The sequence below is a fragment of the Chenopodium album genome, chromosome 21, assembly GCF_948465745.1.
Source record: "Chenopodium album chromosome 21, dcCheAlbu1.1, whole genome shotgun sequence".
Classification (NCBI taxonomy): Eukaryota; Viridiplantae; Streptophyta; class Magnoliopsida; order Caryophyllales; family Amaranthaceae; genus Chenopodium; species Chenopodium album.
In genome coordinates this window covers 3,952,216-3,971,167 of record NC_137854.1, presented here as the reverse complement: position 1 = coordinate 3,971,167, position 18,952 = coordinate 3,952,216, and the positions used below count along the sequence as shown (strand labels likewise).

General features: G+C 33.3%; 2 protein-coding genes across 3 annotated transcripts; both read right to left on the bottom strand.

Annotated features, from left to right (window-relative positions):
* Positions 1-217: 217 nt before the first annotated feature.
* Positions 218-3,542, bottom strand: LOC145601487 (protein HOTHEAD-like). Its single transcript, XM_081657507.1, has 5 exons — positions 3,323-3,542; positions 2,312-2,962; positions 1,712-2,100; positions 688-1,250; positions 218-389 (listed from the first exon to the last, which is right to left on the bottom strand). The coding sequence occupies exons 1-5, from the start codon at positions 3,402-3,404 to the stop codon at positions 338-340; spliced, it is 1,737 nt and encodes a 578-aa protein (XP_081513633.1). The 5' UTR covers positions 3,405-3,542; the 3' UTR covers positions 218-337.
* Positions 3,543-8,000: 4,458 nt separating this feature from the next.
* On the bottom strand, positions 8,001-14,570 carry LOC145601089 (serine/threonine-protein phosphatase 7-like). Of its 2 annotated transcripts, none has more exons than XM_081657020.1 (5): positions 14,064-14,570; positions 11,484-11,990; positions 10,423-10,569; positions 8,622-8,729; positions 8,001-8,328 (listed from the first exon to the last, which is right to left on the bottom strand). In XM_081657020.1, exons 1-5 carry the CDS (start codon positions 14,496-14,498, stop codon positions 8,248-8,250), a joined length of 1,278 nt encoding a protein of 425 aa, XP_081513146.1. In that variant the 5' UTR covers positions 14,499-14,570; the 3' UTR covers positions 8,001-8,247. The 2 variants fall into 2 exon arrangements, 1 of the variants encoding a protein (XP_081513146.1); XR_014104343.1 differs by lacking the exon at positions 8,001-8,328 and adding an exon at positions 9,349-9,590.
* Positions 14,571-18,952: the final 4,382 nt, after the last annotated feature.

Below are 18,952 nucleotides of genomic sequence, written 5' to 3'. Positions count from 1 at the left end.
GGGCAATTAGTTGTACTTGTACAAGCCCGTTAGTTTAAGACCCATACCCAGATATACCGTATACATCACTGAACATTGGGCCCGTCACAGGCCCAATGTTGCCCGTTAGCATGTATACATTTTGTTTTTAAGCAAAATATTTGTTGTTCCTTTAATTGACAATTCTCAAAAACGAATCAGTTCTAAATTTCCAGTCATGTGATTAACAATGGAAGAAGACACATAGTATGCTATCAATAAAAACTCTCTGACAATGTTGATTTTTTTCCCTTCAAGTTAGAGGAAAAAGAGGTGAAAAAAATCGGACATTTTAAAATGATTAATCCTTGATATTCTTCTACTTTGATGCAGCATTATATCTGCTTTGCAAAATCCTTCTTCCCATGTATCTGCATATAACAAATGTATAAATCCATTAGTTTATTTTCTTGTAGCACATAACACACACAAAGGTTGCATTTATCATTTCATACTAATAAACTTTTTAGGTCTCTATTCAAGATGTTTCACAACTTTGCTCTACACGGAGTATAAGATAAGTCCTATAAGTTCAGATAAAATCCAATAAAAAAGTTAAATCAATAGGTTTATATACGAGATTTTTAGGTGAATTGAACATGCACAGACATAAGCAAAAAAAGTCTAGACGTTGTAAAAATAATGTAAAAATAATTATTAGTGGCATACCTTCCAAGCATCATGACTGTAGCTTGAGGATTAGTCCCAGGAGAGGCATAGAATGTAGAACCATCAACAACCCTTAAACCACTAACATTATAAACCATGTAATTCTTGTCAACCACTCTACCAACTTGGCAACCTCCATGATAATGCCATATTGTCATAACCGTTTGCTTACAAAATTCTTCAAGTGTTGTAAATAGTCCGGTGTCATTGGCCGGCCTAGGGCATCGATTCAGGGGAAGGTTCACCATGGTGGTTAAAAGGCTTACGATTGATAATTCCGAGTACCGGAATTTTGAGAATGATTTTGATTTAATCAGCTTGATTATGGTCTCTATCCCTTTAACACACCTTGTAAGGTCTTCCTTTTCTTTGAAGTAGTTGAATGTGACTGACGGGTTGTCACTTGGATTTTTGGTCTTAAGTAATAGGTGTCCTGAAGAAATAGGCCCAATGATTTTCTCAAGTATTAGGCCAGCATATAATTTTTCACTTCCAACTGCATTAATGTATTCATATGCTTGTGTCTTCTGATCTTTGTCTTGGTTGCTTGTGGATTGGCTAGTCTGCAAAAGAAAATCAAATTTTCAAAAGTTAGTCCGGGTATAACCAACCCGAATATTATTATTTTTCAAATTTCAATTAAGGGCCTGTTCACATTTACTGAACTAAGCTGAACTGAACTGAACTGAACTGATTGGAACTGAACTGAACTGAGCTGAAATGTATATTTTATGAGAGAGGAAAATTAAGAGCTGAACTGAACTGATTGGAACTGAACTGAACTGAGCTGAAATGTATATTTTATGAGAGAGGAAAATTAAGAGCTGAACTGAACTGATTGGAACTGAACTGAACTGATTGGAGCTGAACTGAACTGAACTGAAATTAAGTAAATATGAACAGGCCCTAAGGCTTTGTTCTTTTCACCGTAGATAATATTATATTCAGGTGACGCAACAATGTTAAATAATAGACATGAATTAAATTTCGATTTGAATTGAACTCGAGTAGTGAAAAAAAGCACCTTGTAAGAAGCAGGAATTGAGTGAATAATGGAATTGGCAAAGTTTGTACCACTAGCAGCTTCAATGTAACTACCAAACTGAGTGATACCAACAGCTTGAATTAAAGAAACTTCAACAGGAGTTGGTGAAGGGATCATCACAGCATTCATTGGGTTATCAGTCATGCCTTGGCCCACCATTGGTTGGTCCACTAACACCTCAAGCCCAATTTTCTTAAGATGGGCTTTTGGCCCAATTCCACTTAACATCAACAATTGTGGGCTTCCTAATGCACCTGCTGATAATATTATTTCATTCATTTCCCCTGCTTTTACATATGCTTTGTGCTTTATCCCATTTGAGTCCCTAAATATTACACCATGAGCTCTTGGTTTTTGTGAATATTGCCCTGTTTCATCAAATTTCCATTTTTAGAATATTATAATTGAATTCTAGTATTAATTAGCATCATTATCAAAACTATATTACGACACTAAACCAAATATACAACACTTTTCACTTCTTTAAGTCACAGTGTCAAGTTCGTGTCAATGATTGCAGACAGCCCAAAATACAAGTTATCGAATGAAATGTAAAAAAGAAGAGGCTAGGGGTGTTACCTTTCGTTCGAAACATAATCTTATGAACCGTGGCAAACAAATAAACGACGGTTGTATTAGGATTAGCATACTCCAACAAATCGGCCGCAGTGTGCCTCTTTCCATTGTGATCAAATATAGTTCCTCCAATCTTTGTTCCTACTATATGATCATATGTGAACCCATTATAGGGCTTAACCCCGGCTTCTACTAGCCCATCTCGAAAAGCCGATTGAAATTGCAACATTGGAGGCTTAAATGCTACCTTTTTTTCAACCCATGCATAAGACTCGTTCACCAAAGACCCTAACCATCCAACCTTAGCTACGTAGTCTGTGCCTGCACGGCTATAGAACCCTGCATTCACGGCCGAACCACCACCGAGCACTCGAGCACGTGAACTCACCACCCCGTCTTCTGACACGAATTGTTGAGCCGTGGCGTTGTAATTGTGAACATCATCATCGCTTAGGTTGGCTCCGAAGCCAGTCATTTCTTCCACAACTTTGTTTCCATACGGTGCCCCGCCCCTCTCTAGGAGGAGGACGTGTGCACCCTCGGACAAGGTGGCTGCCAATGCGCAACCCGCGGTCCCACCTCCGATGATGATGTAGTCATAGTATGAGACTTGTGGTGCAACTGTTGCTGGTTTCATGAAAGAGTAATTTGGAGCTGCATACAATCACATTGTCAGAGAATGTAAATTTCAAATAAATGGAGATTTTGATTTTGATCATTAGCTAGTACAAACATAGCTAGTACAAACATATGTATCACAGGTCTACCCCACCGCGATTTTGGAAATTGACTTTTTAATTAAGTCTTTAACAATTACTTATACGGAATAATGTGGAGTACAAAAAATCCTAAATTTTTAAGTTGAAAATATAATTGTGTATTGAAGTACAACATTAAACTTTCTTCATTAAAATCTTATTAGTATAGATAATTTGAAAAGTGTGAACTCATGGAAAAAAAAAAAAACCTAGTACATGATTATTAAATTTATGTTTCTCATACATGAGTACGTACCATTTTCGCTGTAACAAGTAGAAAAGAGCAAAGAAATGACTCCAAAAAGAAAGAGAACAGTTCTCCATGACCCCAAATCCATCACGGTGTATATCAGGTTTTAAGAGGGTTAATTACTAAACAAGTAACAAAATAAAAGTATAGAATATGGTTCTATGATGAGTTTATATATAATGTAACACTATCACAAATTTCTAATCATAGGATTAATACTCCAACTTCCAACCTCCACCCTTCTAGATTGGACCCCCATTTTATTATGGCATGAATTTTTGAAGCTAGCTACTAGATAAATAAGAATTAAGTACATTGGTTAGTAGATGTAACCCTAGAAATTGCATTTAATTGCGTATGATGTGGTTGTTATAGAGAGAGGGATATATAGAAATTAAAATATATTATTGCTCAACCGATGATCATAGTCTTTATACATTTTTGGACCATTGCTAATTAAATTGGTTGGACATTATTGGTTATGATGATGTATACTCTTTCTGTTTTGAAATGTACTACTCATTCTAGAACATATAAAATTTCTGTTTTGAAATGTGTACTCTTCAAGTCATTTCATATTAAGTACTTAAATTTATGTTATCATTTAATTTGTTTATTTGAAGTATAATTGTATTCTTTCTAAAATACTAAGAATGAATTAATAACCTTGTATAAAAACTTAGGCCAGGCATAATCTTAGTGGGGAACAAAGGAGATTGAGATCGACCCTTCATTAAAAATTACGTTGAGATCGATTACAAATTAATTAGTACAATAATTACTTGATGCTGTAGTTTCTAATTCAAAACAATCAATTGTTTTCTTCTTGTTATCTTATATTGCATCGTGCAACATTATTAGTCAATACGGAGTACATATAAAGGATCTCTTAAAATGATCCATCCATACTCTACTAATTTACAACCCTAATTATACTTCGTATTCTCATATGGAGCCATGGAGGGAGTGTTAAAATCGCGATTTATCCATTAATTGAGCATGCTTTACTCACATATTCTTTTTTCATGCCTAAAAAAAATATTTTCAATCACAAGTATTGGGTATTACTTATTACTTAAAGATATTACCAATTAAATCAGCGTAAACCACACATAATTTATTTCACTATTTTGCTAATCGACTAGGAAGACTGAAGATCATTTATTCTATTTTTATTTACTCGTAATATTTTGTCGACAAATGGGATAAATTTTTTATTCAATGAGATGAAGATTTGTAATACGTAGAAGTGTAGAACACCAATAATAAAAAGAATTAAGTTGAAATTAATATATGAAACTGCTTACCTGTATAGAAGTGACAAAGGGCCCAAGAGTTAATATAAAGTGGAATATGATTGAGCTTATACCACCTAAAAAATTAAAGAATTTCTAAAATTATGTAAGATGTTGATTAACAGGACTTCCATACATGTTAACCTAATTAATTCTTGATAGCATTAAATTCAACAGATTAATCCTCCGTCAGTTAAGTTAGAAGATGGGATTGTACCTATTATAGCACCATATTTATTGGAGAACATTCTGCATATTTTACTCCTTTGGCACCTTAGCTGCGTACATTTGCCTTTAAATTTTGTTGTTATATTTTTTTTTTTTTTTTTTTTGATGAAATTTTGTTGTTATATTATTCTGCCTTAGTTGATACAGAGCATAATACTATTAATATGAAAATTAATTTTGAACAAAGATATCCTTCGTCGTAGGATTATATACTATTTAGTGTTTTCGATCCCAACTATGCTGAAAGGGCTCATTAAGTCATTATATTATCATTAACCAAACTAGGAACTTTATTATATGATGTTACATTGATTGAAAAAAAAAAAAAAAAAAAATTCATTTATCTTGGTAGTTAGGGAAGAGAGATCTACCAAAATCATGTAGTCAATACTTAACCATTTTTTCATGTGTATCTGGCATTCTTCGCCATTGACCCTTTGTCTTGGACGATAAATTGACATGCATGCTTATTGTCTGATTGCGGGTCCTAACAACAAGTCTTGTGTGTGGCTGGTCACACCGTATAACCACTTATTAAAGAACAAAGTAACCCCCTATAAAATTGACTGAATAACTCATGTAATACTGACCGAGTAACCCCTATAACACTGATCGAGTAACCATATAACATTGATGAAGTAGCTCTTGTAACACTAACCAAGTATTACACTAACGAATTAACCTTTATGATGGCTGCCCACACGGTGTGTCCAGCCAAATTTAAGAATTTGTGGGATCCTAGAGTAATTAAGGCTTTTTCGTTCAATAGCTACATTTTTTTCTTCCTTCTTGTGGTTGTAACAATAGATGCTAGTGTCTCTCAAAAAACAAATGATTTATATAGAATCCAATCTCACATTGTGAATATAATCCATATTTTAACCACCTAAATTAGCTGACATCTGATCCAACATAATCAGTTACTTATACTTAGATATAATCCAAAGGGATTAGAGAAATTAAAATTCAAAATATATACTCGTATAAACCATGACATTAGTGAATAGTGAGGGGTACACTTTGCTTTCCATTCATGTACTTAGCACAAGGTCCATCAGCCCAAGGGGTAGCTAATTTAACAAAGGGAAAACAATGCTGAGCTTGATTGACACTGATAGAGCTTCAGAGAATTTAATAGAGTAAACCTTTTTGGGGCCTATGAGAAGAAAACTTTTTCGATATTAAAGTTTATTATACATTGTAATTAATTAAGACTTAGGAGTTAGGAGAGACATAAACCTAAGACAAAGTTTTAATACACGATGTGATTTGAATTGTGACAACCTATTTGGTAGAGAGGATTTGGGTTTAAAAGAAAGAAAAGGAAGAAGTTTCATGATATTTCATAAGGATAATGGATGGAAAAAAAAAAAACAATATACCTTCACTTTCCTTTCCATCCAAATTGGAGGTAGGGTTGCTCAAAATTCGGTCCACCCAACTCAAAGGTAGGGTTGCTAAAAAATTGCTCTGAATCGAATTGAATAAGACAGACCAATATGTGGAATGAATACTATAATTAAGTAAATTAACAGTCCCAAATTCGTTGCAGCCTAAAACCTACTCTGTAAAAAATCCAGTATTAAGTCTAGAACTAGTTCAAATCAAGCGCTCCAGATTTTAGACTGATTTTATTAATCCATTGTAGGTCGTAACCTTACAAAACTGATTTGAATTTTAGTCTAAATAATGAATTTTTGGTTGGTTTTCGGTCAATGAATTGGCTCTTATAAGAAGCTACATATATAGTCCTACTGAGTATAAAAAAACTAAGAATCTGTTCACATTTACTTAATTTCAGTTTAGTTCAGCTCCAATCAGTTCAGTTCAGCTCCTAATTTCCTTCTCTCATAAAATATTCATTTCAGCTCAGTTCAATTCAGCTCATTTCAGTAAATATGATCAGGCCCTAAATAGTATATACGTATATACGTTTAATCTAACATGTATATTATGACATGTAGAGCAAAGTCACTAATTCAAAATTTATTTATCTTTACCAAAAAAAAATATTAAAAATTTCTTCGAATGGCCACAAAACAGAGGACGTAAAGATGCCATCGAGGTGTTGAACATATTGGGAATATTTGGACTTTCTCATCATTTTTGGTTCAATTAAATGACCCATTTTCCAAGTCTTTAAGTATGATGCGACATTATACTGTCCTACTCTTTGAAATAATTTTGTTGAACCTTTAGATGTCGATGAAAGATTTCGTGAGGATGATGAAAGACAGGTCGATGATCTAATTTTTTATCTGATAATACCCTTTCAACCACATTTCACATGCATACAATTAATGTACAAATGTTATGCAATTCTTCCATTCATACAACATATGGCGTATTTCTAATTAAGTTTAACCCGTATTTAGTTTTTAGTAGTTGTATGGACTATTCTCGCTTTTATAAGAAACTAGTGAGTTGATACTTGATACAAAGTATAATGATTTAGCTAGCATTCAAGTACACAACAATGGTCTATCCTCCATCGTGATTTTTAATGGGAGGCGACAGACTAAGTAATAACATCGTATAATATCAATTATCAAATACCAATACAGAGTATAAACTTGAGGACGTTATTATCATATGGATGAAAATTTCTTGGAGAGGGTTTACAAGTCTTAATCTTGTTTCTTCGACATTGATTAAAAAAAAAAAAAAGCAAAACATCATGTGGGTTTTCATTCGAAAATTAACTTTAGCACTCCGAAAAATAATGTTTGCATTCTCACTATGAGAGCACAAGTTATGTGCTCTTAACACAAGCGATGCCATAATCAATTTGCTTTTCTTCTTAGTTTGTTAAGTATCAAGATTAATTTTTTTTTTTCAAAATTTGTAACATTGAGGTGTTGTGTAACTAGAGAGGAGTAGTGCAGGCTATATCATCCTTATGGTTTAATGCACCAAGAATTACATAGCAGCAAGAAGATATGCAATCAGAACACGTCAGCATGTATATTTCACTTGATATGACAGAAAAAACACAGATGAGAATACTAATGCAAGAACGCAAGACTACAAAACTCCAATACAAAGTTAAGTTCAACAAGACAACTTATGGCATGAAGATTATAGATTAATATGGAGTACTGATTAACCTCTAAACACCGTAAAACATACACCAACCCACTCCTTCAAGAAATACAACAGAATGAAGCATTGGAAAACAGAGAGATTATTTCTTCTAGCAAAAGTCACACCTTCAGTGACAAAAACTTCAAAATGTGAGCCGATAATTATACACTCCTCCAAGGTTTACTATTGGCTAGTGATACAAATAGATTAATGGGGCACAGCAGCTGTACTGCAGCTACTTATATACAACAAATAATGCAAAAAATACAGAGGTGAATTAATCTACATACCAAAGATGTGATGTTCTTCAGGGGAAGAATTCCTTCATGAGGATGACACCATAGATGCTAAGTCCAGTTCTTCGTCAGAATCCAACACTTCCTCAAAGTCATAATAAGGATTAGCCTGTCACAAAGATCATATAATATAAATTCACTAGAAAGGTAACTTAACCTAGCAAAAATTCCAAACAGCAATGTTCTGAATAATGAATGTATAAAACTGGAAGAAAATTCCATTTAAAAAGTTGAAAGATGGGATGAAGGTCAAATGAAAGGACCATATAAATGATGGGCCATTCTTTAATACATTTACAAATTTTCATATTGTGCACTGCCTCTGATGCAGGCTATGCACCATATCACCCAAGGAAAAACAGGTATGTCAGGTTTACTAATCAATTGTAGAACAAATTGTACCTTTGGTCTAGGCAAGACTGCTTCAAAGCTGTGGAACACCGGAGTATCAAAATTAGGAGGCTCCAGCACAATATATGCTCCTCTATTTCTATATCTCTCTTTTGTTGCCTGCAATTGAAGAAGTTGGTATAATTTTATCATTTAGTTCCAATATAGAGCACTCCACATCTCCAACTTATTTTTTTTAAGGGCAGTCTCCAACTTCACGTACACATGTAATTGCACACCACAATAGGTTATTGAACCAGCACTTAAAGCTTCTTATTGCCTCTTTTTCAATTGATATTTCAATCACCGGTAGTGATATACCAACCTTTTAAAGGAGCTTTCACATCTAGCTCGCACCAGCATAAAAAAGAATTTGAGTTCATTCACAGCTTCTATGCTTAAAACTAGGCATCAAGGCAGGGTCAAAAAGACTTGTAACACAAAAACTACATGGTCCATTCACCTGTTGAGAGGTTTTGTTCAAGCTTCATCAATAAAACTCGATCCTTTACTCCATAACTATGGGGGGACCTTACCCCATACACACTAACCAGGAAAGGAAAAAGGTAAAAAATAAAATAATAATAATAAAAAATAAAATAAAATAAAATAACTAGAGGTTGGACATTATACTTATATAACCTACATTTTCAAGATGTAGACAAACATTAATCACACGTTATTAATCCATATTCAAAAGGACACGACATTTTATTAGTTTTAGTTTCACCATCAATACCTGAATAAATTGTGTGCCATATACATATTGGTCCAGGAATGGGCAGGAGTTTCAACTTAGCCAATTAAAAATCCGGAGAGCTTGCACAGCAAGATCCTCAACTAAGATAAATCTTCTTGCAAGGAATTTTTTCCTGTTGCAATATTAATTATGGCTAGGCCCGTCACCGATCAATTGCTCGTAGCTTACTCCCCCATTTCTCTGTCTCTCTCTTTCTCTCTCCCCCTATCTTTATAAATCAGCTAAGAAAATTTTATAGATCCATTAATGTCAATAAAAGCATTAAAAAAAAATACAAGTTTGAACAAGAAACCACAGGGAATCACATGAATCAAACTTGCAGATTACATTCATATGCTAACATAAATAAGTGCAATATTTTTGAAAATTGAAGAATGTAACTTAGCTTGCTTGATACATAAAGCTAGAACGAATGTGGCTTATTGATTTGATACAGAAGGAGCATATCACTTAAGGTACAGGATTTCAACTTATTAAAAAGCAAAAATCTGTAAATTCTGCCTTTACTCCAATCAGAAAGAATTCCATTGTTTCTTCAATCATAAATAGATAACTTAAGCCGTACGAAGTATGAAGTATGAAGTATAAAGCAGGAAGATCTAGAGAATATATACTTTGGGAAAAATCATTTTTGTATAAAAAAGAATAAAAAGCAAATCCCTTCAAAAAATTAGTTGCATTCTAGGTGCCATAAGATGCATGCTAATGCTGATTTTTTTTAATAAGGATACAGAATGAATACCTGTAACAGATAAAGAGAACATGCAGGGGCAACACAGGTTGCCTTAATATATCAAAAAAAAGCATGGCATCAAGTAATGTTGATAGCCCATTATGAGGAGATAGCACATGGAAGAATGTTTTCCATGATAAAGAAAACAAGAGCTTACATACAAATGGTTTAATCAGTAACCTTGACAATTTTCCCAAAAAAGGAACATCAAGCATGAGCAGATGACATATGTATCCTAAATTCAAACTAAAAGAATCTAAAACATATAATACATGAAGACAAATATAGAAAAGGCGGGATATGTAAGGAATGAAATTTACCTGGAACTGCGGGTAGTCTGGAGCACTGAACAGAGTGATAACCTTTCCAGACTCCACATCATGATCAATTGTGTACCCTAGATCCATTCCTGCAAGATCCGGCCGTTTTTCCCTTGCATCCGGGCCTTCATGTGATCTAATAATCAACTGTCATAAAACAAATGTCAATGGTATTTTCAATACTAGCACTCTACCAATTAACATTTGTTACAAGTTTACAACTAATTGAGTAGGCCAGAGAAAATAGAGCAAATGTTACAATCAAGATAACAGTAAACTTTGTAAGCAAAGAACATAATAAATAAGACAAAAAATACTTTGCACCCAAAAGTTATGATGAGCTGGCAGAAACAACCATCTTATCTCCATCAAAAGTGCTAAATTGAATGTCAGACTATTCTCTTATCATTATGGAACAAGAAGCTGAATCGAATACACAACAGCACCACTCATCAAGGATATAGGAGGTCAAGATACATGGATGCATGGTTAGAGCCCCAGAGGGACTCAATACACAACTTCACTATTGTTAACTGATCAATAGAGAGTGGCTCTAATAGACCCACAGAAAAGTAGTAGTTCTGGTACAGAACCAATATGTGACATACTGACATGGTTTGGAAAATTATGCCATGATACTTGCTACAGGCTATTATTTTATCACATTGACCACTACACAACCTCATTGGCTTATGATGGCAGTCATTGCACACAAAGAAACTAGTAAAGATCCAGAGGGGAATGCTTCTTTTTTTACTTCAGCTTTTAAAATAACTACAACCCAGCATTTCTCCAGTTACTCAAATTTGATAATAAGTTTGAAATTAATTTTGTCTCTCTTGAGCTGATGAAATAATGTCATAACCAGGAACTTCAATGAAATGTCTGCTAGATGCTGCATCTGTGCATCACAAGATTCACAACCAGTGGTTTTAATGTACAGCTTCCAATGCGTGAATTTAGAAGGGGGCCTATACTTTTCATTGTTTTACTGGTAATATTAACATTATGCACTATGTTAAAATTGTTTAAAGTAGGAGAATGAGAAGATTGACAGTCACCTTCAGGTTGAACTTTTTCAAAAAATTGTCAGTGCAATCAGGACCCCATAAAAGTCCAATGCCTCTCTGTGTATTTGGTGAAAGTCCAGGTTTTGGTGAAGGATCAGACCACAATACATCACCAGGTATCAGATTTGAACCTTCCCAAGGAGGATCCAGAACTATTCTTCGAGCTTTAGACAATTCCTCAAAGGAGCCAAGTGACAACTTGTCATCAGAGTTTTCCTCAGAATTGACATTAATCTTCCGGTTTCTTTTCTTGCCTTGTTTTCTTTTGGATGGAGGAGCAGTTACACTCCTGAAAATTCCTCCATGAGCAGTATAAACTTGACCAGCTATAACAGTTGTCAAAGGAAGTCCTTCAAAGCAACCTAAACACTTCCGGTAGACATGCTTCCCTTGACTGCCATACTTGGTCATAACTTCTTTTTCAAAACCATAAACACCGGTGCAATATTTGGACTCGTGATTTCCACGGAGAAGATATACTCGATTGGGCAAATAAATCTGAAAAGGAAATATGTTGTTTTACAAGGATGCATAAAAATAAATCAACAAGAAGGAAAAGGAAAATTGTATTGTAATGAATGAAGAATCCACCCCGCCCCCCCACCCATCCCAATTTTCAGTTGAGTATTTAGAGATGCCCAAGCTTAGTGCAACACCTCAATTTATAAAAAAAAAAAAAAAAAAATAATAATAATAATAATAATAATAATAATAATAATAATAATAAAAATAAATAAATAAATAAATAACAATCAATAAGATCTTAGACCGCCTATGTCCATGACCACTTATGCTAGAAAAACAACTTTACGAGCTCATACAAGCTAATTAACAATCTACTCTCCACAATAACTTCACGCCAACCACAAGTCCACAATACATTGCTGCTAATGCTCCAGAGTCTGAAATGCTGCTTAGGGCCTTCAGGCCATCTATAAAGCCACTATTTATTTCCCAGCTTAGAAACAGCCCAGCAACAAAGAAACTGAAGATAATAAATTTTTTTAAAAAAAAAATAGTATCATTGGGTATGACAAGTCACACAACAAAGCAAATGTAACTAAAGATGAATGAGAATCCATAAAAGACCACCAGTCAGCTCATCGACTGACTTATGCTAATAACTATACTCAAATGTAAGCTCTGACATACTTCGTAGGAGTTTACAAGTCCAAGGTATTCCATAAACTTGGCATTTGATCTTCATTATTTCAAGATAAACTTATCCACTTCCATTCCTCAGCCTAGCTTTCCATCTACCAAATTACATATCGCATACTTAATTACTTATTAACCTCTCTCCAATAACTCAATGAGTGCATTTCCAATTTTCCATATCCCTCAGAAACAGGGCAAGTACATGTTATCCACAATATGTCAATATGTTAATATATAAAATCGTTGTCAAAAGGCAAAATATCTCTAGATAGATAAAATAACTCATACAAGCTAATCCGATCTCCGTCCCTTTAAAGTTTGAATTATTCACCAAACAAGCATATAGATTTTACCTAAGCCACCAAACTATAGCACATTAGGCATCCACAATAGCACAAACCTTTAAGGGGGTGTTTGGTTTGTAGAGTGGTATGGGTTTGGAATCGGAAATGGGGTTAAGGTGGTATCAGGTTGGAACTTGATACTTAATATCATGTGTTTGGTTCAATTTTGGAATGGAATTTCTAACTATTTCCTCCTTTTATTTGATACCTAAGGGAATGAAATGAGCCAAACCCACCTTCCCCCAAGGTTTCTAAACCCCATACCTCATGGGTTTGAGATATGGGTTTAAAACTCATACTTTTGACAACCAAACAAATGGTATGGGTTTTAGTCCATTCTAAATCCATACCTCATACCTATATTCCGCAAACCAAACGCCCCCTAAGAGGTTTGTTCACTTGACACGTCATCATTACACAAACCTCTTCCCTAACAAACCTTTCATCAACAATAGATAAACCTATTTGCAGGTTTATGTAGGGGACCCACTATCAATACAACTCATTAAATTCATTCCTATAACTTTTTTTCCTTAAAAAAAAAAAAGAGAAAAGCTTCACATTTTTGCCAACTAAGCAAAGACAAACCGGTTTGTCTACACAAACCTCTCCACAACAAACCTCAACCCAACAACAAGAGGTTTGTGAACAAACCTCTAAATTGTTCCAACAAACCTCTCCACAAACCTCTTATTGCTATTGCCCTATGTGGTATACATATAAGCACAATGACAAAACCGAAATGAAACTGAACTGATAGTCTCATATTACAAATACAAATCAACCAGAACCAAGCGAATTTATCACAGTCAAATTCAAACTAAGTAGCACATCTCAAGTCCCAACCATGTAATATGTAAAGCAACCAGCTTGACAACTACAATTAAACTCCAATGTACAATAACATGAATATAATATAAATTGATCAAAAAATAAGAACAATTAACATCAATTTCAACCTCAATTCAAAAAACACCGACAAAATTATCAAAATCAAATTATAAAAACAATCACTGATTATGAAATGAGTAAATTTCAGAAAGATAAAAAGATACTACCATGAACAGACCTTCCAAGCCAAAAGCAACACAAACGTTTCGAACCCCCAAGCACCTCGATCAACATAATCGCCATTAAAAACAAAAATCCGATTATCAGAAGGTAACCCAGCATCATTCAGCAAAAAAATTACATCATGCAATTGCCCATGAACATCCCCAACAACAACAACCCTAGAATCGGAAGAAACATCGTCAATTCTCACACAATTGGGCTCTTTGTGAAGAATCTTCGACCCACAAAGGATCAATTTGTCGAAATCAGGGACCGGAAGAATGGAGGGAAGATCAGTAGGAAGGAGATTACGTGAAGACCAATCGAAAGAGGACATTAAATTAAGGACCCAATCTAGGTTTAGGGTTCCATCTTGCGGCCATTGAATTGGGGGTGGAGATTGATTGTTCGTTGCAATTGTTGATGCAGAAGAATCTGCATCGAATTGCATAGTGAAGTTGAAATGAAAGTGATGAGTTGTTAATTTGTGAAGTTGGGTTAGTTAAGTTTGAGGTTTTTTGGGATTTTGGGAGCTTTATGTTCAAGAAATGGCCAATTGGGTGTTTGGGTCAATAAATGGCCAAAATGGGTCACTTTTTTTGTGGAAATTAGGTCAAAATGAGATCGAGCTAGCTGGGAACTAGGAATTTGATCCATGAAGCATTGATTCAATGATTCATCTTCCAAGGGATAGGATTAGTCATATTGTTTCGAGTTGGAATAAAAGGGGTATGAATGTATGATTGAATTGTATTATCAAGATTAGTTTTGTACTTTTGTAGTCGGATTGAGCTGAATTGATCAAGTTTGTACTTACAAGTATTATCAATGCTACTATAATCTACGTCTACATTTTCCATTGGGATTGGATAGGCTAAGTTTGGATTGGATTGGCTAAAATAAGGACCTGTTCACATTTACTTAATTTCAATTCAGTTCAGTTCAGCTCTTAATTTCCCTCTCACATTAAATATTCAGTTCAGCTCAATTCAGTTCAGTTCAGCTCTAATCAGTTCAGTTCAGTTCAGTTCAGTAAATGTGAACAGACCCTAAGTTTAAATTAGTTCGAATAAGGCAAGATAACTTATGATAATACAAAATAAATTGAAGATGTACACTAGAGGCGAAGCTATGAATCATCAATTATCGGGGCCAAAGCTATGAATCATAAGCTAGAATCAACATAACGCATACATACCTAATCTTCAATGAAATTTTTGGGTCGAGGGCCCTTCCCAAAAGCCCCTGGCTTCACCCCTGGTGTACACCCCAAAGTTTGAATTCATTGTGCTTATTATCATATAAAAAATCACGTATTTTTCATTCGAACAAATTATTTAGGTTAGCTTTCCTAAGTTATCTCAATTTAACTAATATTAATTTATTTTCTACGTAGAAAGAAAACTCTTTTCAAATTCATTTTGTTTAATGCTATTATATATAGGTATAAAGCACCATCAAGAGCAGTGAAGTGGACGTGATTTGATTCTTTGATTTTGGTACCACCATCAAGAATTTAACCAACTTAGCTAATAAATGTATTTTCTAAAAAGCTAACTTATGTAGAAAAAAAGATCATTCTCAATTTCAATTATTATTAATGATGTTTTTATTTTTATTTTTTTTGGTAGAGAGAAATATATAAATAACAAATGATGTAGATGAAATCTACTTACAAATCTAAGTATCAATCCAAGATTTGGATCGGATTTTTTCTACACCATTACCCTGGAAATGTTATTTGACTCTTTATTCCAATCAACATAAAATAAGGGTTTGTTCACTTTAGCTTAATTTCAGTTCAGTTCAGCTTCAATCAGTTCGATTTAGTTAAGTTCAGCTCCAATCAGTTCAGTTCAATTCAGCTCCTGATTTCCTCATTTAAGCTCTATTTCAATTTAGTTTGATTCAGTAAATAAGAAAAGACCCTAAACAAAATTAAGTACTATCCTCAATATTTTGAGGGGATTTTTTTTTCAGAAAATATTTGACGGAATATTGAATATGTTGATTGTAGGCTTACCGTCCAAATAAAATGTTATTCCATATATGCAATAGCATTGGCTTCTAGCTAGCTAAGTGATGTGCACCTTCCTTTAATTTAATTGTTAACACTCATAAAATAAAGCTATCAATAACATGGTCGGTTCAAATTTCATGGTGTAAGCGAGTTTTAGGCTAAGATTAGTATATTGATTAAGAATTTGTCCATACACCACAATGTTAGTTGTACTCTACAAATGTACGTAATTTGATTGTTACAGAGTATTAAAACCAACATTCGACAAATTATAGTTCATGTATGAATGTTGTTTACACTATTCTGAACTGGATTGCAAAAGACAGCAATTTAATTAATCAAATTAAAAAATGAACACGGTTGCATAATTATAATTTATACATTCATGATGTCGTATTAAGATTGTGATATTTGTAAAGGCCAACATAAATCTTGTCAGTTATCTATTTTAAATTTTAATAGAGTTGAAATTATTAAAGTTTAGTATGTAGTACTTGTTTATTTTTAATTAAAGCAAAAGTTTAAAGTTTAATAATTTACTGATAATTTTTTTAACTTGATGGAAAGCCTTATCTCTCAAAATCAACTTAATTGTTTTTTCTTATTTATTTACATTTCTTGTATTGGATTTAATATTTATATATAAATTGTCTGAATTTTATTTCTTGTAAAGTAAAATGAATTGTAGCGGGTGTAAAATAAACCTGAATGTATATTTTATGTGGAATATGCAATATGCATAGTATCAACTATCAAGTAGACTGTTTTCGTTCTAGATGGCTATATTCGTAGTAATTCATATACAAGATAGGTTCGTGTTTTACTTTGAAATGGTATGTATCTTTTAATCAGTGACTATTTTTTGCCAGCAGATTCTTACTCAAACTTACAATGGCCTATTCTTAAGAGTGATCGATAGCTCAAATGATTAGAGCTTATCTCTCGATTTTAGGAGATTTTGGGATCGACTCTCACCCCTGTCCTTGTGGCTCTCTAAAAAAACAATGGCCTATTCTAACATTAGTTAGTGAATTATTAATTTAAGACATGACTCTAAATGAAATTTATTAGTGGACCAGTGTTCCTCGTAAGCTGTTGACAAATTGTCCGATCCATTTCTTTAAAATTAAAGCAATTCCCAATTTTAAGCATTACATATGCTGACACATATATGTAATTTTGATCATTAAAATCTTTAATTTATTTTAAATAAAATCATGGAGTATAAACTAATATACAACAAATAATACTTAATGTCACGATAAAGATTGTATCTCATAATATATAAGATTATAGGATGACTAAGGGCTTGTTCACATTTACTGAACTGAACTGAGCTGAACTGAATATTTTATGAAAGAAGAAAATTAGAAGCGGAACTGAACTGAATTAAATTAATTGGAGCTAAACTGAACTAAAATTAAGTATGGAATAAATGTGAATAGACCCTATGATCAATCTCGACTAGAAAAAAACTCAGGGCTGCTGGAAATTTCCTTATCCCTTTACCCTACTCTTCTTCTTGGTTCTTAGTTTAGTTTAATACGTATAAGAACTCGGTAAAAGAGACGAATTTTTTCCTTTGTTTATTTTGAAATGGGAAGAGGGTGTACAATTGTGTACACATAAGATTAACGTTGGTTTGACGAACACGTACGGTAACAAACCGTTGAACAAGATTGGTATATTATGATGTTTGTCTTCTTCACTTGTTCTTCTTGATTTATGTTTGTTCTGTCCCCTCCACCCTTCCCAATTTTTACTTATTATTATGATATTTTTATTATTATATATTTATCGAAATCATAAAGGATTTTTTGTCAGATTTCATCCCAAATATGCTGCAAATAAAATGGGAAAAAGTATCTTAATAAAAACAAATTTAATTAAAGAAAATATTGTTTACACGTGAAATCAGTCTTTTTCGAACCTAACTTCATCAAGATCGAATTCAAATTGGACCAGACAAATTATGCTCAAACAAAATTGGTTGATCAATATTGTTTTCTTTCCCTTTTTATTTGGTACGTGGGTGTGGGAGGTAGTGTCTAATAAAGTTTTGTGACATGATCTTTACAGTATTCTACAATAATTTTAATAATCATACAAAAATTAAGATGAGATATGTGTATTATACAACTTAATGTCACCCACAATTGAAGATATTAACAAAACCACAAAATATTAAGAAACTATATAGGGCCTATGAGTTTTGAACCATATTTTGGTAATATGTATTTTCATACATTATTGGTTTTTATTCAATTATCACTACTAAATCCGATTCAATGAGAAGTATGAACTAAATTTAAGCTTTGAATGAAATATTGAGTTGAAAATGTTTTCTAATTTTGTAAAACCCATATGATTAGATCTGTAAGTACTAATCACATATATATATACAACAGTATGGGATTATGTAGTAGTTAAGTAGTCAAATATTATGAAGTTGCGACATCATTGTTCATTGGTGCTCAAAATAGCGTAATTTTGACAGTTTGAGACTCGGGTGGGGTCAGGAGGTAAGTAAACTAACACTATGTGGGCAAGATAATTACTAAACACAGCATTTTCTTTTTACCTAATTCAAATTCAAACAACACTAACTTCAAGATTTGAAGTCAAGAGTTAAATGCATGATAAATTGATAATGGTAGGTAGGTAAAATAATTCATTATTAGCATGATAATATAATAATGACCAATACAACATGATTAGCAAAGTAATAAACAAATAATTAATAAAAAGGCAATTAGTAAACACTAATCAGTAAATGTTTTGTGCTTAGTGAACAACCCTAGAAAGTCTTCCTCTTATTCAAAACCGTCCAAAAAACATCCTACCAAACCAAATTTCCAAGTTTCTTCCTTCTTTTTTATTTTCCC

Bases quoted from the DNA above. Each gene is read 5' to 3' on its own strand.
- LOC145601487 (XM_081657507.1), bottom strand. From the start codon at position 3,404: ATGGATTTGGGGTCATGGAGAACTGTTCTCTTTCTTTTTGGAGTCATT. The intron at 2,101-2,311 runs GTAACACCCCTA...TTGATGAAACAG, and splicing joins GATTATGTTTCGAACGAAAG to GGCAATATTCACAAAAACCA. The intron at 390-687 runs GTATGCCACTAA...TGTTATATGCAG, and splicing joins ACAGTCATGATGCTTGGAAG to ATACATGGGAAGAAGGATTT.
- LOC145601089 (XM_081657020.1), bottom strand. From the start codon at position 14,498: ATGCAATTCGATGCAGATTCTTCTGCATCAACAATTGCAACGAACAAT. The intron at 8,730-10,422 runs GTAAATTTCATT...CTTCAATTGCAG, and splicing joins CAGACTACCCGCAGTTCCAG to GCAACAAAAGAGAGATATAG. The intron at 8,329-8,621 runs GTACAATTTGTT...TCTTTGTGACAG, and splicing joins CAGTCTTGCCTAGACCAAAG to GCTAATCCTTATTATGACTT.